This window comes from Notechis scutatus, chromosome 3 (assembly GCF_049901735.1).
Source record: "Notechis scutatus isolate UNSWTSFEM ecotype Mainland chromosome 3, rNotScu1.2, whole genome shotgun sequence".
NCBI classification, from domain to species: Eukaryota; Metazoa; Chordata; class Lepidosauria; order Squamata; family Elapidae; genus Notechis; species Notechis scutatus.
Window position 1 is genome coordinate 114,876,865 of NC_142011.1, and position 24,147 is coordinate 114,901,011.

Below are 24,147 nucleotides of genomic sequence, written 5' to 3' on the forward strand. Positions count from 1 at the left end.
CTAACCAGAGCATACAAATACTCGACCAGAGCTAGACCAATACTCGAATACAGCTCATCAATCTGGAACCCACATTATGTCTCTGATATTAACACAGTTGAGAAAGTCCAGAAATATTTCACAAGAAGAGTTCTCCACTCCTCTACTTGTTGCAGAATACCTTATGCCACCAGACTTGAAATTCTAGACCTAGAAAACCTAGAATTACGTTGTCTTCAGTCTGATCTAAGTATAGTATATAAAATCATACATTGCAATGTCCTACCTGTCAATGAATACTTCAGCTTCAACCATAACAATACAAGAGCAAACAATAGATACAAACTCAAGGTTAATCGCACTAAACTTGATTGCAGGAAATACTTCAGCAACAGAGTGGTCAATGTCTGGAATCTTTACCTCAGTGGTCCCCAACCTTTTTGTACCAGGGACCGGTTTCAAGCAGAAAATTTTGCAAGGCAACCATCCAGGAAGAACTGCTTCAGAGGGGGGCCTGTCGCCGCAGCTATTCGCGCCGTTCACCCCAGCAATCCACAGTCGCTGAGAATAATAACTATTCGCCTTTACTCAGCCAAGCTGTTCCGATTCAACCATTACGAAGGCAGGCAGACAGGCAGCGCGCGGGCGGGCGGGTGGGGTGGGGAGAAACGGGCGAGCTGCGGCGACAGGAATGCGCCCGGCTTCTTTGAAGCAGTCTGGAGGAGCGAGAGAGCATGAACTGACCCAGAGAGAAGGACAGGCTTCGGTTGCTTCCTCCCTCCCTTCTTTCATTTGTGTCCTTGATCCCCGATCCCAGCAGCATTCACCGAAGGTGAAGAAAGCCGCCATTTTTTTAAAAAAAAAATTCTTTGCGGCCCGGTAGAGAGTGTTCCACGGCCCGGTACCGGTCCGCGGCCCGGTGGTTGAGGACCCCTGCTTTACCTGACTCGGTGGTTTCTTCCCCAAACCCCAAAAACTTTAACCTTTGACTTTCTACTATTGACCTCACCCCTTTCCTAAGAGGTCTGTAGGGGGCGTGCATAAGCGCACCAACGTGCCTACCGTCCCTGTCCTATTTCTTTTATTTTTCTTATATGTATCCATGTATTCATAACTATGTTTTTACTTATACCTATTATCCTGTAAGCAATTGACAAACCAAATAAAATAAATAAATAACTAAATAAATAAAGATATGATGTTCTCCAATGTTCTCCAACCTAAAACAGATAAAAGAGGAATTATGAAGAAGCTATTACATTACCTGCTAGTCCATAATGTATCAATGCCTGTGCATCCTTCTGTATTGTGGATTATGTGCTTTCTATCTCTTGAACTTTCAGATGGTGCAACTAATGTGATTGGTATTTGGTCACATGTTGTATTTGAAAGCATTTTGGAAGTTAGTTTTGTAATTGTACAACTGGCAGCATGTTTGTGACCTAGAGTAGAAGTTAACTATTAATATCATACTTATGATTTCCATTATGTATTGAATCATGACATCATAGAATTGAAAAGGACTATTTAGGCCTTCAAGTCCAATCTCCTTTTTTGTGCAGGAATGAAAATCAAAATATCTCCAATTGGTGTCTCTCTATTTCTACTTGAAAACATCCAGAGGAGATCCCAGCAGTGTCCGAACAATTGAATCCTCTGTCAGAATACTCTTGCTATAGGATTTTTCCCTAATATTCATTTGTAATCTGTCTTCATGAAATTGAAATTCATATTCAGTCCTGTTTTCAAGGAATAATGGGAGGCATTTTTCCATTTAACAACCTTTCCAGGGGTATTAAGAGTGCTATCTTATTTCCCTTCAGTCTTCCTTTCATAAAGTTAAACTTTCTCAATTACTTTCTTCTTTTTTCATAGACTCCTTTTATTATATTCAGAGCTATTCTTCAAACTAGTTTCAGTTTGTCTGAATCCTTCTTAAATTGGGGGCTTGGAATTGGACAGAAAACTCCAAAGTCATAGAGAACCAGTCTGGTATAGTGAAACTAGGACCGAGTTCTATTCCTGCCTTAGATATGAAAAACTGGCTAAGTAACTTTGGTCCAACGTCTTTCTCTCTCTCAGCCCAACTCATCTGGAGAAGGAGGAGAGTATATTGGTATGTTCACTGCCTTGAGTTTTATATGAAAAAGGGGCAAGATAATTTTTAAGTGACTTGTGGACAATATAGCATAATGTGGAACTTCGATCACTCATAATTTAGAAATTATATTTCTGTTAATGTTGTCAAAACCTTCATTTGCCTTTTTTTTGCAGCTACATCACGCTATGGGGTCATCTTTAGTTTACAATGAACTAGAAGTGGGGGGAACAGAGGTAAACCTGGAATATAAATCTTTTGAACTGTGTCCTGGATCTTTTCAACTATTCCAAGAACAAAACTCACCATAACGTAAGTCTCTCTTCCTTCTTGGAGCCTACTTTACCCTTATTATGCGTTCTAGAAAAAGTACTTCATTAATACATTTATTACTAAGTAATAGTAGTAGTAGAACACCACTACTACTAAAGTAGAACACTAAGGCCACAGTATTACTGGGAGGTATAGAGAAAATAATATACAGTAGCATGAGGTGTGCTCTGAGCTCGATTGTTATCATGCAGACATTTCATTACCCAAACTAGGTAACATCATAAGTCTTAATCTGTTGATGCTAGCACTAACACTGATAATCTTACCTAGTTTGGGTAATAAAAAATCTACAAGAAAACAACCAAGCTCAGAGAACACCAAGAATCCCTCATTTCAACCCTGAACTACAAATATTTTCCTGTATTGGTACCAGTAATATAATACTTTATTAAATTTGTATGCCATCCAATTCACAATGATTCCAGGTAGCTCACAACATTCGAACAAATGACTATCAAATAAATCAAATATATAAAGACGAAAGATGGCAGGGTTGATGAAGTGGGGTGAGGGAGTTTTAGCTCTTCCATACTAAACACTTGAGTGAAAAACCAGGCCTTCATGGCTCTTCCGAACAGGAAAAAAAAATCAAGATATCATCATCATTATCATAATCTTTTAGTTTTATTTTTTATTGATTTTATTTTAATTTCTTTGTTATAACCCAGAGTCACTGAGAATTGGATGGCATGCAAGTTTAATTATTGCTATTATTATGATCTTCATAATAAGAAAATCTGTTTTTTCATTATTATCTGACTTTCGTGGAAACTAAAAAATTATAACGTGCATATAAAACTTACGTTGTGGTGATATTACAAAACATACTGGTACTTCTCATATTTTTATTTAGTCTTTACAGGTGGGAAAGCTTAGCAAAACATAATATTCTGATGCTTTGTATCTTGTTGTTCTTGCTCCTGAATATTCCATGTAAATTCATATCATAACTGCTATATCTTCATAACATTCTTCTGCCTATTTTCAGTAATTTCTATATTTGCAGTAGATTGTACAACATCTCTGTTGGCATGCTGGTACTGTCATCCTGGTACTGCCAGAAAATGCAACATTTTTAAAAAGCATTTTATAATCAAGAAGAAAAAAGCTTTCAATTTAATCTCTTTTCTCTAATTTCTCTTGTAGTTATTCCCGTTTCAAAGTAGTCCATGGAGGAAGTTGTATTTAACAATTTATAGTTCCATTTTCCCATTTTCTATCCAACCTTCCTACCACTTCTTTAATCTATGCAGCTTAAACTTTTGAGTAGTTCCTAAAAAGACCATTCACTTCAGCTCTTAATTTATCTACTGTAACAGTATTGCTGGAGATTCTTATCATTCTGTTAATGCTCAGGGGAGCCAAATGCCATAATAATTCAGGATGGGGGGGGGGAAATCCACATACTGTATTCTCAGATGAAATTTCATTGTTCTTTTTGCTTACATTTGTGAAACTCTACAATTCTTTTGAAATCCAGTGCAGTATAGTGGTTAAAGGCACAAGGGTTGAAACTGGGAGATTATTGACATATTGACTATTGTCCTGGCATAGGCAGAAAACCATATCTGATATGAATGGCTTTTTTTTTTAATGTGAAGACTATATGGAAAAGGGTTGCAAAAGAGGCAATATAAGAAAAGCTCACTAGAAAAATGTGAAATAAGAACACATATAAGTGTAGTGATTGCTTTTATATGGAGATGATAAACTTATTTCTTAGCCCCATAGTTATCCATAGTGGTTCCTCTAGAAACTTCCAGCTATTGTCCTCTCAGACCAGGGGAGTCCTTATAGGCTTTTCTTGAGATATTGCTAAAACTTCAAATATATTTCTTAGATGCTGGAAGACTACTGCTATTCCTGCAAAAAATCCTTGGTAGCCACTGAGGTGGACAGAAATAGCTTGCTATTTGCTCTTCGTCTTTGTGCCCATAATGAAATGATGAAACTAGAAGGTGCTTAGAATAGTATTTGGCAGCTCAATATGCTGAGTTGCTAGGAGACAGATGAAGGTGGATAGATTTACCCAAAACAGAATCCTTCAGGTATACCAGAAACTGCAGCATTAAAAGCATTGCACCTTAAGCAGGAGTGCACAATACTGATGACAGAAGGGAGCAGTGCCTTATGGTCAGGGGTATTCTGAGGGGAAAGGAGATTTTTGCCATGGGATGTACCTCAGAAGGACAACCAAGTAGATGCAGAGATCAGTGCTGAGCCTGGAAAGGACGGCTTGGCAGGCAGTTCTGGAAGTAGGTAAATGGTGTGGCTGGTGGGGCTGCCGCAGTCTAAAAAGATGACTTATTTATATTCTGGCTTTTGCAGCCTTGCTGCAGTCCTATTGCTCACCCTGGATTCCAACGTTCGCAGCTGAACTTGGCCTTTTTTGTGAGTACAGTACCTGGGATAGAGAATACGAAGGAGCGGGGGTGGGGGGGCGGCATCAGCAGAGCCAGTGGCTGGGCCAGTTTGCGTTTCCAATGTAGAGACGTTGCTGCAAAGAGAAGCACCAATGCAGACTCCGCTCTGCCCTTGGGAAGAATCCGTCCCGGAAAAGGACCGGGCTGTAGCTAGAGGGAGGTCGCGCGTGGGAATCTGGAGGAGAGGCATTAGTAAATATTAACTCCACCCACCCACCATACCTCTTGCTTCAAGTAGGAAAGGGCGTTGGGGGTAGGGGTCCTCCGAGACAGGGGCGATCAAAACGTAGAAAGATTATTGCATATCGCAAAAGCAGCAGCGACCTTGGGAAATGTCATGAAGGAAGCGGGAATGAGTGCGAGGCACGGAGGTAAGAGGCGGCGGGAAACTGCGCGGGCGCGCGAGCCAGCAAGCGATCTGGAATTAACTAGAAAAAGTAAATGCGGGAATTGGAGGAAAGAGGGGTCGCAGTTTTCAAAATTGCTTAAATCGGAAACCCAAATACCTCGAGGATGAGGAGTTTTCTAAGTGTAGCTGAGAAGCAGGACTTTTTTGGAAGAGTCTTCCTTTCTCGTTTTTATATCTCACGTTTTGGATGGATAATCGCTCAATTAAGACCAAAACGTTGTTTTTAGGATATGTTTGTGGAGTGACGGATAGTAGTAGTAATAGCAGCAATCACCACTGCAATAATAGCTGCAGCAGGAACAACAAAAGTGAATCTCAAAGAAGTCTTAGTCTTACCATCCGTTTTGTAGCTCCTGATGTCAGAGGACAGCAGCACCACAGATGGGGATGTGGACCCCCAGCATGGCTTATATATGCTGGTCCTGCTGGTCTTGGTCTTCTTTGTCATGGGTCTTGCAGGCTTTCTCATTTGCCATATCCTAAAGAAAAAGGGATACCGCTGTCGGACATTCAATGATGAATTTGACTCTGACAACAAGGAATCACTGACACAACTCCAAGATGGTAAGTACCTGGAAGGTGGGGTGGGGAGAAAGAAACTAAATTTCTTGGCAACATCTTGCAACTAAATTGTGATGTGGGGTTTAGTAAAGTCAGAAACTACTCCTTAATTCTAAAGTTGCAGGCATAGTGCTTTAAAACAGTATATTCAATTGGGTAAGTCAGATTTAGGATGATATGCTAGAAGGAATCAAGCATAGGTGGGTTAGTGGAGGGCTCAGAGATTTCAAATCAGCCACTATCAAGTTTGGCGTTTCCTACCCATCTACACTTGTCTAGTACCTCTGTGAGCAGTATTGTTATTTCTAAAATGTAGAAATAGTTCCTAGTCTAATATGTGTTGGGTTGTAGCTATTACCATTTTTGATAATTTGAGGTAAATAGACACAGAACTAAAGTGAACTTACATCAAAGCAAAATGTACATAGTTGTCTTTTCTATTCTCCTGATTTTGCAGCTCATTTAGCTTTATTGTGAAAATATACTGACAATCACATGTCTGAGAAATCTTCCCAACCAGATGGGTTTCAGAACCAGACTGTGGGAGGAGTGAGACTGGAGTAGTGAATATAGACAATCCAGTCCTAGCTCAAAGACCCAGCAGGGTCTAAGAGCTGTTTCCATTAATGGAGATGATTCAAATTGACATGAGCTGCCAAAGGAGTTGTGGTATAGGCATAGGTAGTATTAACTGAAGAAGCCAAAACAGATAGGCCTGTTGGGGTGCAATTAATCTTCATACTTTAAATGGAAAACCTTTTAATAAGACTAACAGTTGACCAGATTTAGAGGTAAAAACAGTTCCCCCAAAATCCTGAGGTTTTTTTGTGCTACTTTCATTTTTCATCCTCTTCTTTTGAAGAAAATGGCTCCATTTGTCTTGAAATTGTCTGATAATAAGGAGATTTTAAAATGTGATTTTATTAATTTAGGTTTCAGTGTTCATATTATGCATGCATCAACAATTTAGTGACAGGAAACTGTGTTCCAATTTTTCTAAATAATCGATACTTTATAAACACGCATTTCCAATTGTGTATAAAATGCTACTTTGTGCAATGACATGTGGTACATGTTGTAAGGCATACATTTTTTGCTTCAGAGGCACATTGTTTCTAAGAATAAGTCACCAGAGAAACTGGCTATAAAACAGGAATTATAATATATACTGATAACAGGGTTTTGGTTTTTTTACTATCTTTCATGTACAAACTAACATTTAGAAAGATTCATTTCTTTATATGATGATATCAGGTACTAAAATGAGAATAGGTTGCTTTGTACGGTGTTTCCCTGAAAATAAGACCTATCCCAAAAATAGCCCTAGCTTGATTTTTACATGTGCGCCCAATATAAGTCCTACCCCCCAAAATAAGCCCTAGTTAAGACCCCACCCACTTCGTTGCTCCTGGTTGCAGGAGGTGAGGCGAGGCACATGAGTAAAAATCAAGCTAGGATGGGGATGGGGTGATGGAGCTGCCCCATGTGCCTGGCACCCATTTACTTTAGGACATTTGCAGCCAAGCCTCCCACACTCTGACACCTGCCTTGCCTTGCTGGCCCACTTCTTCTGCAGCCACTTGCTGCCACTTTTGTGCATCACCCCAGCCTCCGTTTCACTGTCAGACGCCTTCAGGAAAAGCCTCTTCAGCCAAGAAACGATCTCCAGATTAGCAATAGCACTTAGACTTATATACCACTTTATAGTGCTTTACAGCTCTCTCTAAGCAGTTTCCAGAGTCAGCATATTGCATCCAACAATTTAGCTCCTCATTTTACCCACCTTGGAAGGATGGAAGGCTGAGTCAACCTTCAGCCTGGTGGGATTTGATCTGCCAAATTGCAGTAGGAGTAGCTTGCAGTACTGCACTCTAACCACTGCGCCACCAAGGCTCCTATATTGACATGTGCGGTGCCCCTCAGCCTCTGTTTTGCCACGGAGGCAGAGGGGCACTGTGTGCATCAATCCAGAGCTTGTTTCTTAGCAACAGATGCCTTTCCTGAAGGTCTCACAGTAAAATGGAGGCCGGGGGGTGCCATGAGTGTCAATCCGGAGCTCATGAAACAGAGGCTGGGGGTGTCATGTGTCAATCTGAGCTCGTTTCTCAGCTGCAGATGGTTTTCCTGAAGGCCTTTGATGATGAAATGGAGGCCCAGGGGGGCACACACCGCGCATGTCAAACTGGAATTTGTTTCTCGGCTGCTGAGACCAGGGGGTGCTGCATGCATCAATCTGGAGCTTGTGACTTTGCTACAGAGGTTTTTCCTGAAGGCCTCTGACAGCAAACTGGAGGCCGGGAGGCACCGCACATGAGCAGTGGTAAGCAGTCACAGAAGAAGTGGTCTTGCAGCAGACATGCGGGCTCCTGCTGGTGGGGTGGGGCTGTCGGTGCCACTGCCGCAAGGTGAGACAGTGGAAGGCATTCCCAAAAAATAAGACCTAAATGCCTCTTTTGAGGAATTACTGTGAAATGGTATTACTATGAAATGAAAGAAATGGAGTAGGAAATCAGCATCACAGAAAGAATGGAAGAAATAACAGGAGACAAGAAGTGGAAATTCTGTCTAAAGATTTATAGGCAGCTTTTGTGTTCTAAAGTCTCCCAGGAGATTCTTTAACAGAAGAAGGCAAAATGTTGGCTGGATTAATCTATCATTAGATAGATAAAAAGCTGGTTGAACAATCATATCCAATAATGGACCCAAGCAAATCAGAACTCTGAGACTTGGCTCCTTCTCAAAGATCTCCTTTAATGAGTACATCATATCGACACAGCTTCAATGGAAACCCAAATCTAAATCTTTCCTGCAGTTTCAGTATAATTAAACTAGGAAATAACTCCATCCTCAAATGTCACAGGTCATGTTGGCCAATTGGGTTAATTGGCAGCTCTTCAGGCATTCTTTCCCCAACCTTATCTGTTGCCAGTAGAGATGAGTTTGTGTCAGCTTTGGAAGCCATATTGACACCAGACACTTCCACACTGCCACATTCTTGAACCTGGGAAAATGGGAGGGGGAAATTTCTTGGAGTGTATATGGTTAGACATAATAGCATTCTTCTTCTAAGTCAAGGTCATGTTATGCTGCACCTGGTTGAAGGGACATCTCAAGTTGGGATGGATAGTGATTGGGGCATGTGATGCGATGATGGTGCAGGGGGTGGATTTGTAGTTTTTACTTATTGCAAGGAAACCTACCGTGTTTCTCATATAATAAGGCCAGGTCTTATTTTTTTTTGAGCCCCGAAAAAATGGCTAGGCTGTCTTTTTGGGGGTGACTTAATTCCACCCCCTTGCATCTTTGGGCGGGCGGGCAGCGACGGCTTGGATGTTGACCTCGGCGTTGGTGGGGCACTTCGTATCGGGGTCAACGCAGGCAGCACCATATCCGGGTGTGCAACAAAAATACTTCCTAATGGCAAGCCCCCCCACCATTCCCCCCCATTTCGCATGTTTTAATATAGACCTTAATTTGGGGGGAGGGGCTTAATTTCATTTCATGCCTATAAAACATGCTGGGACTTCCTATTGGGGGAGGCCGTATTGTTGGAGAAACAGGGTAGAACTTTCAGATTTGGGATTCCCCAGATTGCCAGTTTACTATCCATGTAAAACAGAACTTTTGAGAAGATGTCTGTCTTGGAGTTATTTGTCGGAATGGACATTTTCTGGAATGCTGACATTATCCCAAATCTATAAATAGCTACCAGCACCCTGAAAGGGGGCTGTCCGGGGTGCTGAGCCCCAGTACCGATCTAAAGCTTGGGCAGTGCGAAGACTCAGTGAAGATGGAGGAGAAGGAAAAAATCACAGAAGGAACAATGGGAACAGATACCGGAAGACTGATTGAGACCCAGTGTCCTCCTTCTGAAGAATTTGTGGAAGCCATTGAAGGTGCAGAGGAAAGACGAAGGCTAAGCACTCGGCCCAAAGAAGCAGATTCTTGGATAAGCTGCCAGACTGAGCTGAATCCAGATATGGGACCAGAGGAGAAGCTGCCTGAACACCTTTCCTACTCCAGCCCAACAAGGTTGGGCCACGAGCCAGAATGGAGAGGTGTGGGGGCTTCTGAATATGACAATTCTCGAGACTGGAACCTGTTGCCTCCATCCCATAGCCAATCGTTGGCAGAGCTTCCGGAGCACTTTGAGTGACTTAAAGTGGGGAGTTATGTCCCACAGTCACAACCTCTCCAACCGAGCTGGAACTTAACTCAACCAATGTTCATTTTTCCTGGTCTAGGACCTGACAGTGGAACCAATATGGCGTCGCCAACATTTCTCTTAGCTAGAGGTGGCTTGAAGAATTAGCTCATAATGGCAGGGGCAAGCAGCAAGGGAGAGACAGCAGATGCAGTCAATGTTTGGGATGTTACAACCTCCAATTCCTCCCCCTCACCAGCCAGCGGTGAGGCTACCCCCTGTGGAGTGTATTCCCCCAGGCTGGAGATTCTATCCTGGTCAGGGGTGGGTCCAATGCCAGTGGATGCTGGCACCGGTTGCACCATTTGGTTTGGGACCACCATGGGGCCAGTTTGCAGCAGCAGGCTGCAGCCACCCTCGCCTTTTTCAACACTGCAATGAGTTCGGTAGATGGCCCCTATTCTGCAGCCAACCAGAGCAGAACAACAGATTCCAGCTCAGCCGCTCCTCAGAGTACCCTTGCAGGGGCCCCTTCTGCCGCCTGCAGCAGCACAGCAGATTCCAGCTCAGCTGGCGGTCACCATGGCGATTCCACCAGCCAGGCCAGAGCCACCAAGGTTTAGAGCAACTTTTGATGGGAAGCCTGAGAAACTTGCTTACTTCCTCAACTGAATCTGGGCACATATAGATCAATTTGGAAACCAATACGGAACAGACCGCGACCTAGTTTCCGCAATTACAGATGGGATGAATGAGGGAGACACTTCCGCCTGGATAGCCCAGCTACACAATGAGGATGCTGCAGAACTAAACGATGCAGATGTATTTGTCGAGCTGCTCAGGGCTAGATTTGAAGACCCTGACAGTAGGTGAAAATGAAGATAAAATAAAGGAGATGAAGCAAAGTAATCGAACCATAAAATACTTTATATGGGTCGCAGGCTACCTCATGCATTGGCCTGATAGGATACTTCTGCACTATTTTAAAGAAGACATTGATCCAGAAGTCAGAAAAGTCTGGGGGATATGGGGGGTACCAGAGCGACTGCAAGACTGGTATGCCATATCCATTATTCTGGATAGAGGAATCCATCTACACCGAAAACCTCCCTCTGAGAGGCCCCCTAGGAAAACTTTGGCCAGACGTTCTCTGACTAAACCTGCTGAAGCCGCTCCTACCCAATCTACAAGGATTATCAAATGCTATTGATGTGGCCAGGCTGGTCATTGGGCTTCTGAATGTCTGGCCCCTGCACCGGTTCCACAACCAAGGCCCAGTACAGCTGCTTGAGGCAGGAGAGCTCCATGGAAGCCCCCAGACACCAGTCATTTTGCCAGACAAGCTGTAGAGATTCCCCTCCCCACAGAAGAGAGCGAAGAACCTCCAGCCAAAGAAACCCTTCCTGGAAAGGCAGATGAGGAAGTGCACCATGGTGAGTGCAGCCATTTCCCCTTTTACAGTTAAAGTGAAATCGGTGGTGCCTGAGACTGGGGAGGTTGGGAAGTTAGAAGCAGTAATAGATACAGGATGTTCCAGATGCCTTATTGGGTTCCCTATCATTGAGCAATTAGGGATAAAAACTAAAGCCCTAAAATGCCCAATCAAGTTTGAACAGGTAGATGGAATGTTAATTGGAGGAGTCCCAGCCACCCAAATTACAGAACTGATCAGATTAGAAATGGGTAGGCATCGTGAACTTATATGATTTATAGTGGCTCCAAAAATGTCAGAATCTATCATATTGGGACTTGCTTGGCTTAATAAATGGGCTCCTAACATCAAATGGGAAGATGGGAACATCATAATTGGCATCGGCCCACTGCCCCCAGTCCCTCTTGAAAAGAGACTGCCACCCAACAGGGACCCACAACCAGAAGCAGTAGCTACCACTTCAGACTCTCCTCCAGGTGAACCTCAGGTTCCTAAAGAATACAGAGACTTGGCTGAGGAGGAATGCAACGTTCTCCCCCCTCATCGAGCCACTGATTGTGCCATCGAATTAGAACCTGGGGCAAAACTGCCCAAACCAAAGATGTATTCCATGACACCAGCCGAGATGACTGAGTTGAGGAATTACATTGATACCAATTTAGCCAGAGGCTTCATCGAACCAGCAAAATCTAGATTAGCAGCCCAGTACTATTTAAAGAAAAGAAAGATGGTGGCCTGAGATTATGTGTGGATTTTACAGGCATCAATGCAGTGTGCATACAAAACACGTACCCCCTCCCCCTAATGAAAGACTTGCTAAATCACCTGTCCAAAGGCAAAATATTTACCAAGCTAGATCTGAGATAAGCCTACTATTGAGTCTACATAAAGGAAGGAGATGAGTGGAAAATGGCCTTCAACTGCCCTATGGGTAGTTTTCAGTTCCAAGTCATGCCCTTTGGACTCCAAGGGCCCTGCACTGTTTATGCAACTAATCAATGAAGTGTTACATGCACATTTGTACAAGGGGGTCCTTGTGTATGTGAATGACATTCTTATAGTCAGTGAGACTATCAAGGAACATGTCAAATTAGTCAGGCAAGTACTGAAAAAACATTTAGATGCCAAATTATATGCAAAGCTGTCAAAATTGAATTCCATAAAGAGTCTTTGGATTACCTGAGCTACCGAGCATCAAATCAGGGGATTGAAATGGACCCTGTAAAGGTGAAGGTGGTGCTAGACTGGCAGCCACCAAAAACACGCAAACAGCTTCAAAGCTTCCTAGTAAAAAGTTGGGACCTAAATTTCTGGGTCCCTTTCCTATATTAAAAGTAATCAATACAATAACTGTCCAACTTAGCCTCCCTCAGCTGTTAGGTAAAATACACCCAGTTTTCTATAGTAGCTTGTTGAAGCCTGCTGTCGGTTCCAATCTACAACCTATGCCAGCAGCTCCCCACAAATTTTTGATAGTACAGGGTGAAATACATTATGAAATAAAGAAAATCCTCTACTCTAGATTATACTGAGGACAATTACAATATTTAGTGCTATGGAAAGCCTACCCTTTGTCAGAAGCTATTTGGGTTGGGATATACATGCAGATAGATTGATTAAACAATTTCCTGAAAAATTCCCTGACAAGCCAAAGGGTCCCCTTGGAGGGGGGAGAAGGGGTTAAGGTGACAATGTATTAACCCCTTGTTGTGTTTTGTTTATTGTATTTTTCAGGACGTGTTTTTTTTCAAGGGGGGACGCCTGTCAGCTTTGGAAGTCATATTGACACCAGACGCTTCCACACTACCACATTCTTGAGCCTGGGAAAATGGGAGGAGGAAATTTCTTGGATTGTATGTGGTTAGACATAATAGCATTCTTCTTCTAAGTCAAGGTGTTATTCTGCACCTGGGTGAGAGAACATCTCAAGTTGGGATGGATGGTGATTGGGGCATGTGATGCGATGATGGTGCAGGGAGTGGATTTGTAGTTTTTACTTATTGCAAGGAAACCTGGAACTTTCAGATTCAGGATTCCCCAGATGTGCCAGTTTACTATCCAAACAGAACTTTTGAGAAGATGTCTGTCTCAGAGTTATTTGTTGGAGTGGAGGTTTTCTGGAACGCTGACACTTTGGTTCTCACAAGAAAGCTCTTTGTTGTATCTAGTAATGCATTCCAACCTCCTTCTCCCCTTCCCCCCTCTGTGTGGCAACTGAAGAATAAAAATGGCTGCGGCCAAGTTCAGTCCAAAGTTGACAGACACCAATGATATATTACAGCAGAGGTCTCCAGACTTGGCAACTTTAAGACTTGTGGACTTCAACTCCCAGAATTCCTCAGCCAATACAAGTTGTCAAGTTTGGGGACCCTGTACAAGTTCCATTTTACATTACTGCTCTGGGTATCTTGGCAGATCACGTTGAACATGTAGTTGTCAAGCCTGGTATTGACATATGTGTAGCCATTTTAATTAGGCTTAATATATATTATTTTCCTTACTTTCTCTTTGGCAGTCATGGGGGAAGGGTTTCGGGCTTGCCACATTCCTAAGAGGGGCGGAGTGGAGATAGAGTTGTTTAGGTTAGGTGATCATTCTTCCCATGGAAACCCGAACTGTCCGTGCCTAGGCACTGGAGGTGGAGATTTATGACATCAAGCAACATTGAATTACTTATATTAGAGAATGTGACTTTTGGGGGGTTGTTTCTAACTTTTTTTTTTTTTTAAATATAGTTTATTAATTTTTACAATTAAAACCAGTCACAATACATACACAAATAAGCAAAAGAAAGAAAGAAAAAGAAAGAAGAAAGCAGAGGAAGAGAGGGAAAGAATTTTGAGAAAAGAAAGAAAGAAAGAGGTTACAGGATTAAAAGTATTCTTATTTTAACAGTTTGCAAGATCTTCTTTTGTTTTCATCACCTTAACTTGTGTCATATAACCACACCTGTTTTTAACTTATATCGTTACCTCGTTATTATGTATTGATACTTTTCTTTTATGCCTTATAATATATTATTTATCTTTGGTCAATCCAATTATACCAACAATTCCAGCTATCATAGTATAGTGAAGTGTCTTTGTTTTTAGCGCCAAAGTCAATTTATCCATTTCTGCGCATTTTGAGATTTTTTCAATAATCATTTCTTCTGATGGAATTTGATGTTGTTTCCAGTGTTGAGCGAAGGCTAATCTGGCCGCTGTTAAAATGTGTATTGTTATGTATTTGGTTTTTTTGGAAATTTGCTTATCAAAAATCCCTAGTAGGAAGGACTCTGGTTTGTATTCGATCTGCTCTTTGGTGATTTCTTCCAACCAAGTTTTGATTTTCTTTCAATACTTTTGGGTTTCTGCACAAGACCACCACATATGGAAAAAGGTTCCTTCTTTTTCCTACACTTCCAGCAATGCGGACTCATGTTGGGGTGCATCTTCGCTAACCTCGAAGGTGGGGAGATGCCATCTATAAAACATTTTATAAAGATTTTCCTTGTATGCTGCCGATTTGGTAATCTTATTGTTTTTGCCCCAAACTTTCTCCCATTCCGCTAATGTGATGCTGCGCCCTACGTTCTTACTCCAAGCAATCATATTTCCTTTTACGATTTCTTCTTCTAGTTCTGTTTCTAATAAGTAGTTATAAAATTTTGTTATGTTTTTTTTATTTGATCCTAATAAAATTTTATCTAACTGTTGCAGTTTGTTATTAATTCGAATTCTTTTTTGTCTTGTTTATATCTGCTTTGAATCTGAAGGTAAACCCATTGATCAATTTTATGTCCTTGCTCTTGAAGATCCAGCCTCGGTTTCAAATTTCCTTGTGGGTCTAATAAGTCTTTGTATTTAATCATTTTGGTAAGCTCCAAATTGTTTGGGTGAATCATTGCCTCCATTGTTGAAATCCATACTGGTACTTTTGTATAATGTTTTTCCTTATTTTCCTCCAAATTGTTAATAGTGCATCTCTAATTAAATGTCTATGGAAATATTTTTGACTGGTTTTCCCTACGTCCCATAGAAAGGCGTGCCACCCCTTTGTAAATCATGGCCTTCTAGAAATAGTATTCTTTTATTGGTTAAATTCACCCAATCCTTCAACCAAGCTAATGAGGTGGCCATATGGTATAACTCCCAGTTTGGAAATGCTAACCCCCCTGCTCTTCATATCCTGCATTGCTTTTACATTTATTCTGGGTTTTTTCCTTGCCAAATAAATTTCAGGGTTGTTCTATTGAGTTCTTCAAAAACTTTTATGTAATTTAATTGGGATCGTTTGGAATAGGTACAAGAATTTAGGAGAATGTTCATTTTAATAGTAGCAATTCGGCCTAGTAGTGAAATTTGAAGTTTCCCCGATTCTAAATCTTTCTTTACCTGGTGTATCAGTTTATCATAATTGTTTTCTTTAAGTGTCTTACAGTGTGGGGTTAGCCAAATTCCTAAGTATTTCACTTTCTTTGTCACTTGTATATGCATTATTTCTTCTAGTTCTATTTTCTGTTTTTCTGTTAGGTTTTTGGTCATTAATTTGGTTTTTTTTTTGTTTATTTTAAGTCCCGCTACTGCTCCAAATTTCTCTCTAATTCACTCATCAATTTTGGTCCCCTGTCTTTTGGTTCTTCAAGGAAGAAAATCATGTCGTCCGCATAAACGCTTGCAATTTATATTCCTCTTTCTTAACTGTTAATCCCTTTATATCTGAATTCCGCCTAATTCGTGTTAATAATGTCTCTAATGCTAATATGAAGAGCAGGGGAGAGAGTGGGCAACTCTCACTCCTTTTTCTATCTTTATTAGGGTGCATTCCCCATTCACTATTATATTAGCTTGTTGTGTATCATATATAGTTGTTATAATATTTTCAAATTTGGTACCCAGATTCAAATTATAAATTTTTTGAATTAAAAATTGCCAATTCAAATTATTGAAAGCTTTTTCTGCATCTAGGAACATGAGTGCTACTTGTCTCTCTGGGTGGGCTTCATAAAATTTTAGTACGTCTAATACTATTCTTAGATTATTCTTTATTTGCCTAGTTGGAAGGAATCCGTTTTGATCTTCATGTATATACAAGTTTAGCAATCTTTTTAATCTGTTTGCTATAATAGAAGTGAATATTTTATAATCAGTATTTAGGAGTGAAATCGGCCTGTAATTGTTTATATATCTGGGATCTGTATCCTCCTTCGGGATCAGCGAAATCAGTGCCCCCTCCATGAGTCCGGCATCCTGGCTGCTAGTAAAACGTCATTAAAAACTTCCACCATAAGTGGTCCAATTTGATCTGCTATTGCCTTGTACAGCTCCCCTGGGATCCCGTCTGGGCCCGGGGTTTTATTATTTTTCTGGCTCTCTATTGCTGATTTCAATTCGATTCAGTAATGTCTTTATTTAATAGTTCAGCCATTTCTTCCCCAATTGCCTTATCCTTTACTTCATCTAGATAATTCCTTATTCTATCTTCACTGACATCCTCTCTTTTGTATAAATCTTCAAAGTATTTATGAATGATTTCTTTTTCTGTTCTATTTCCTGGTATGTATCTCCTTTGCTATCTATTAACTGGTATATCAATCTCTTCTCTTTCTTTTTTTCAATTTATAAGATAGCCATCTTCCTGGCTTGTTGGCATGTTCAAAATAGATTTGTCTGGTTAAGTTCAAATTCATAGTCATTTCTCTTGATCAATTAAATTCAGTTTGTGTTTGACTATACTTATCTGATTTTGCAGTTTGGGTTATTTTGTAGAAGGGTTTCTAGCTCCTTAATTCTTTGTTGTAATTTGTTTTGTTGGGAATATTTTTCCTTGTTTCTCTTGGCATTATAAGAGATTGTTGTGCCTCTTATAACCGCCTTCATCGTATCCCAGACATTTTGTTTCGTGGTTTCTCCATTATCATTTTCTTTAATAAAAAAATTCAATTCCTCCTTTAATTTATTAATGTATTTTTCTCTCTTATTAATTGAGTGTTTAAGGTCCATCTTTTCTTTGGTTTTGCCCTGCCCTTCCATATTACCTGTATTGGATTATAGTCTGCCCATTCATTAGGCAAAATTTCCACTTCTTTTGTCTCGTTTGCTATCTCCCCACTCATCCATGCCATATCAATCCGTGTCCATGTTTGGTGGGGATTTGAATAAATGTAAATTGTCTTTTTCAGGATGTAATCTTCTCCATATATCTGTCAGGTTTAGCTCTTTCATCATTTCCTACAAATCTTGGGGAGCTCTCTCTTCCCCTTTTTATTCTTCCGGCATTACTGTGATCATTTTGGAAATCAGCAATGGAGTTGAAGTCCCCTACCATACAAATATTTCTTTTTTGCAATTCAACCAATTTTCCATATAGGTGTTTAAAAACTCTTTTGGTCTCCATTTGGGGCATATATTACTACTAAAAGAATTGGAATATCATTAATCCAGATCTGCAAACCCAGAGTCCTTCCTTCTAAGTCCGACCATATTAGCTCAGATTTCAAATCCTCTTTCACATATACTGCGATTCCCTTCTTTTTCTCCTCATCTGCTGGTGTGGTAAATAACTTTCCTAATTTCGGGCATTCTAAATATTTTTCATCCTTCTTCTTTATATGAATTTCTTGCAGGCACGTTATATCTGCATTATGTTTAATTAATTTAGATAATATCCTTTTTCTCTTAATTGTTGAATTTAAACCATTTATGTTTATTGATAGTAATTTTTTTCTTCTCCCATCTATTTAGTTTTGTTTTGCTCTTTGTCGTGTAACAATTCCTCTCTCTTCTTGCGCTTGTATTGATGTAGTTCCTTCTGTCTTTTGTTGTGGATAGGTATTTTCTTGGTTTCCTACCGCTCCAGTTCTATTTTTATGTCCACTGTATTTTTCTTGAAACTTTGTGTCCAATTTCTCTCTACTACTTTGCTCCTGTGGGCCCACCATCCGTTCGTAAAATCCTGGGCTTTTTCCATAGTATCTATTTTGATTTTCCTCTCTTTCCACGACACTAACATTCCTTCTGGAATAAGCCATTTAAATGTGATTCTTTTTTATTTAAATATGCTGCCAGAAATTTATAGTCACGCCTTTGTTCCCTTATTCTCCTCGGTATCTGTTTAAGAATCACAATTTCTTTCTCTTTGTAGGTTATTGTTTTATCTCTTGAGGTTCTATATATCATGTCTCGAACACATCTTCTAGTGAATCGTATATGTACTTCCTGGCACATTTGTGGCGTCTTGCATAGTTTGTATTGACCCGGTAGACTTCATCAAACTCTTTTTGAATTTCATCTTTATCCATCTTCAATAAACCGCCAGTATTTCTGCCATCAAGTATTCCAGGTCTTCTTCTTTGATTCTGCCACATTTTGGAATCTTAGGTAAGTTGCTGCCTTGTCCATTTCTAGGAGGACAAGGGAGTCCTCCATTTCTTTGCTCATGCTTTTGAGATCTTCATCCACCCTTTCTAATTCCCTTTCTGTTCGTTCGGTTCTTTTCTCTACTTCTTTTATTATAACCGTTTTTCTCCAAGGCCTGCTGCAACACCCCACTTTATCCTCTACTTTGGAAATGTCCGCTTTCATTTCTGTCTTTAGTTTCCCCATTTCTTCCTTCAATTCATTGATATCTGCCCTTGTTTCACTGTGGTTTTTAATCATTGTTTCTTGCAATCTTGTCAATGAGTCCTGTAAAGTTAGGAACATTGCTTGGATATTCGCATTCGAGATGCTAGTTGACTTCTCTGATGGTAGTGTTTCCTCTATTGTTTTTTGTGCCATGGGTGAAGTTGTTGCCAAAGTGGTCATTATTGTGGGATTAACCTTCCTACCAGATTTCAAAGCAGTGGTAGTTGTAGTAGTCATTTCCTTTAAAATTTGTTTTTGTTGTTGTACAATACTAAATATATTATTCCAAATTGGCATTCAGTATTCTTAGTTCTGTAACTAAAATTGACCAAGATCTATCAATCTATTAAGTAGCTATATTCTTAACTAATTAGAAAAGTGTATATATTTTTCTCTAGTTTGACTTCAATATAAAGTAACCTTAACTACAAAATATATTACATTCACAGATAAACCCACACAATGAAATATAATATTAGTCTAGAGAGCTCTAAGCTTGTTAAATAACTAATGCTTAATATTCTTACTGTCTCCCCTATATTCCCATTCAAATTATAACAATCTCTATTAATAATAACTTAATTAAATTAATTAATCCAATATTTTAACACTCTAATATTTCATTACTAAATGTACATATTTATCAAGAGGAAATCAGAGGAAAAAAAAAAGCAAGCATATTTCAACATTGCATACCATCAACAAGTAAGAAAGAAGAGAGGCTATTTTAGTAAGTATGTACAAACAGAAAAGGGTAGAGGAAAAGAAAAAGAAAATTCCAAAGACAAGAGTTTTTGTTTCTGCTTTTCACTTTGGAAGCTTCCACTTCGAGCACACCGAAATGGCAAATGAAGATTTGCTGAGTAACAGCTGCCAGTAAGCAATGTTCCCACTCGTTTAAAGACTTCCTCTTTTACTTATATTTTAATGTTCTTTAAATCAGTTGTTCTGATCTCCTTCGAATAGAAAAGGAACTGTCTCCTCTGCTAGGACCGGTTCTCAATTTTCCCAGAGTTTATAGATTAGATTGTGTCCCTTCAGACAGTTAGATCTGTTACTTTGTTGTAATCACTTCAGCGTTCTGGATACTGCCTATGGCGTTGCTCTGTCTTTCCCCCGATCGGCTTCGTTCTGCTTCTGGATCCGATTTAATAGCTTCAATCCGAATGTTAGTGATAATAGAGTCTTTTAATCGCCCCCGTGCTGGTCTTCAGACTTCCAAAATCCTCTTTACTTCTTTATTTCCGACTCTCTTCTGCCTGCCAAGCTCTTTCACATTCACTAGACCAATTCTTTTGTAGCCGCTTTCTCTTGAGCTCACAGCTGGCATTCGCACAGTATTTAACAGCCTGAAATCAGTCTATTGTCAGTCAAATATCTTCTCTGCCACGACTCTCTTTCCCCCGAGCTTGCAAACTTTCACTCACTTTTTCTTCCCATCGGTGGCAGTCCGGACTCGGAGCCTCCATTGTTAGGAGGCTGTTCTTGATCGTTGGGCTCTGGAGGGCTTCCTCTTCGTTGCAGGGGGTTGCTTTCCCCACACTGCAGCCCGAGGTTCCCCACACCGGCACGGGTCTCTCCAAGACTTGAGCACCCGAAGATCGCACCAAACTCAAGAGAAGAGAGGCTAGAATCACGAGCGGATTTCTGCCCCTCTGACCGTCCTTGCCTTGCCACCGGAAGTTCTCTTTATTTCTAATTCTGAAGGTCGGTTGTTTCTAACTTCTAATATGTGGGGTAATTCTGGGTTGTGTCAGATCCAGAATTACCATGGACTTTGCCAATTTGATGCTTTCCTAAATAAAATAAATTGTCTTGGAAGATGGACTTTGTGCTTTTCTTTTTAAAATGGATTTTATCACTTGAAAACCTGACAGTAGTTGGAGAAGGAAGGAAGGAAGAATAGAATAGAACAGAACAGAACAGAACAGAATAGAATTCTTTATTGGCCAAGTGTGATTGGACACACAAGGAATTTGTCTTGGTGCATATGCTCTCAGTGTACATAAAAGAAAAGATACATTCATCGAGAGTCAAGAATCATAAGGTAGAACACAATAATAGTCATAGGGTACAATAAGCAATCAAATCATACTAGGAAACAGTCAATATAAATCGTTAGGATACAAGCGATAAGTTACAGTCATACAGTCACAAGTGGGAGGGGATGGGTGATAAGGAGTGATGAGAAGAGTAATAGTAATAGTAATGCAGACTTTGTAAATAGTTGGACAGTGTTGAGGGAATTATTTGTTTAGCAGAGTGATGGTGTTTGGGGAAAAACTGTCCTTGTGTCTAGTTGTTCTGGTGTACAGTGCTCTATAGTGTCGTTTTGAGGGTAGGAGTTGAAACAGTTTATGTCCAGGATGTGAGGGGTCTGTGAATATTTTCACAGCCCTCTTTTTGACTCGTGCAGTATACAAGTCCTCAATGGAAGGCAGATTGGTAGTAATTGTTTTTTCTGCAGTCCTAATTACTCTCTGAAGTCTTGTTGGGTTTCATAACCAAACCAGACAGTTATAGAGGTGCAGATGAAGACTCACTAATTTTTCTGTAGAACTGTATCAGCAGCTCTTTGGGCAGGAGTTGCTGATATAGGAAGAAAGGAAGGGAGGGAGGGAGGGAGGGAGGGAGGGAGGGAGGGAAAGAAGGAAGGAAATCCTAAATTGGATCAAGAAAAGTAAAGTGTCAGGATTAAGAAAAGTCATTATTAAATTATTATTAAAGACAGATTGTTTAGTAATCCAAAAGATTTTAGATTGTGCAGAAATGGATAAACTCACTTTAGAGTTAAAGGATAAGGAAGATTTGGAATACTGCACAGTTTGGGAAGATTGGTATCAATGGATAGATAATAGGAATAAGAAATGTTCAGATCAAATATGTATATGTATATGAATAACTAGAAATGTATGGAAAATGTATGTATATAACCAAGATTTTTTTTTAATACTGTCAAAGAAAATTGAGATTTGTAAAAAGTTATTTTTAATTTTACATGTATTTTAATGTTTCAAATTTCAATAAAAGTTAAAAAAATAAAAAAGAAAAGAAGAAGAAGAAGAAAAAAGTCATTATGCCTGCACTTTCTTCATTTGTTAGAACCAGATTTTAAGAAAGTTACTGACAAACTAGAGTATGTGCAAAAGATAGGTAACATGGTATAAAAATTATGCGTAATGTTTGGAGGCACTGGGTGTGTTGAAGTGAAAAAAGATGGTATTGAGATGCCAAAGGTATCTTCAAGTATTTGAAGGGTTGTTATGTACAAGACTAGGCAGAATTCTTTCAACTTGTCCCAGAAGACAGGGGAAGAACAATTAATTAAAAATGGCAAGGAACTATACATCAAGAAAAAAATCTTAATGGTAAAATCAGTTTTAGAATTGAATGGTTCACCCTAGATACTGGTTGGATACTCTTTTCATTGAATGCATCTAAACATAAACTGATGGATGATGTCAAAGCTGCTGGATTTCTGTATTGGCCTAGATGAGCTCTAAGTTCTTTTCTGAGAATGGCAAAGTAAATATTTGATGGATATTATAATAAAATATTATGAGGGAATAGAAGGAAAACTCATCAAATTTGCAGATGACACTAAATTGGCAGGAATAGCCAACATCCCAGAAGACAAGCTCAGGATCTAAAAAGATCTTGACAAACTTGAACAATGGGCCCCATCCAACAAAATGAATTTTAATGTGGAGAAAAGCAAATTTAGGCAGGAAAAAGCACACATTAGGCAAGACCTGGTTCAAAAACAATAAATGTGAGACAGACCTTGGAGTCCTAGTGGATGATCACTTGAATATGATCTAGCACTGTGCAGCAGCAGCCAAAAAAGCTAATATAATCCTGGGTTGTATAAACAGATACATATTTATTTATTTATTTATTTTATTTATTTATTTGATTTGCCAATTGTTTACAAGATAATAAGTATAAGTGTATACATAGTTGTGAATACATGAAATGGGTACATATAAGAAAAATAAAAGAATAAGAGAAACAATAGGACAGGGACAGTAGGCACGATGGTGCGCTTATGCACGCCCCCTACAGACCTCTTAGGAAAGGGGTGAGGTCAATAGTAGACAGTCTAAGGTTAAAGTTTTTGGGGTTTGGGGAAGAGACTACAGAGTCGGGTAGAGTATTCCAGACATTGACCACTCTATTGCTGAAGTCGTATTTCCTGCAATCAAGTTTGGTGCGGTTTACTTTGAGTTTGTATCTATTGTGTGCTCTTGTGTTGTTATGGTTGAAGCTGAAGTATTCATTGACAGGTAGGACATTGCAATGTATGATTTTATATACCATGCTTAAGTCAGACCGAAGACGGCGTAATTCAAGGTTTTCTAGTTTTAGAATTTCAAGTCTGGTGGCATAAGGTATTCTACAACGAGTAGAAGAGTGGAGAACTCTTCTTGTGAAATATTTCTGGACTTTCTCAATTGTGCTAATATCAGATACGTAATGAGGGTTCCAGACTGATGAACTGTATTCGAGTATTGGTCTAGCAAATATTTTGTATGCTCTGGTTAGTAGTGTGATATTACCAGAGAAAAAACTACGTAAGATTAGGTTAACAACTCTTAATGCCTTTTTGGCTATTGTAGTTACAGTGGGCTCTAGCACTTAGATCATTAGAGGTGAGTATTCCAAGGTCCTTTACAGAGCTTGGGTCATCAACAAGATCTTGACTATTCAGCTTGTATTTTATTTTCTGATTTTTTTGCCAATATGTAAGACAGAGCATTTATTTGTTGAGATTTGAAGTTGCCATTTGTTTGACCATTCAGATACATAGTCAAGATCTTTTTGTAGGGTAGCAGTATTGTCTGTGGTATTGAACAGCTTTACATCATCAGCGAAGAGAACGCAATTGCTCTTAATATGATCACAGAGGTCGTTTATGTAGAGTATGAAGAGAGTTGGTCCTAGAACACTGCCCTGGGGGACACCACTATTGACAGGTACTGGATTTGATAGGACGCTCCCGATTTTGACCATTTGTTGTCTCTTTGACAGGAATGCTTCTATCCAGTTATTCAGTTGTCCAGAGATACCATAGGATTTTATTTTTAGGAGTAGTTTGTCGTGTACCACTGAATCAAAGGCTTTACAGAAGTCTATGTAGATTGCGTCTATTGCTTTGCCC

General features: G+C 39.8%; 1 protein-coding gene across 1 annotated transcript in view; it reads left to right on the forward strand.

Annotated features, from left to right (window-relative positions):
- The first annotated feature begins 4,810 nt into the window (after positions 1-4,810).
- Positions 4,811-24,147, forward strand: part of RELL2 (RELT like 2) — a 46,976-nt gene continuing 27,639 nt past the window's right edge. Inside the window, exons 1-2 of the mRNA XM_026683198.2 lie at positions 4,811-5,204; positions 5,593-5,806. Of these exons, the coding sequence (XP_026538983.1) occupies positions 5,599-5,806 (208 nt within the window). The 5' untranslated portion in view covers positions 4,811-5,204; positions 5,593-5,598. The remainder of the gene's footprint in view (positions 5,205-5,592; positions 5,807-24,147) is intronic.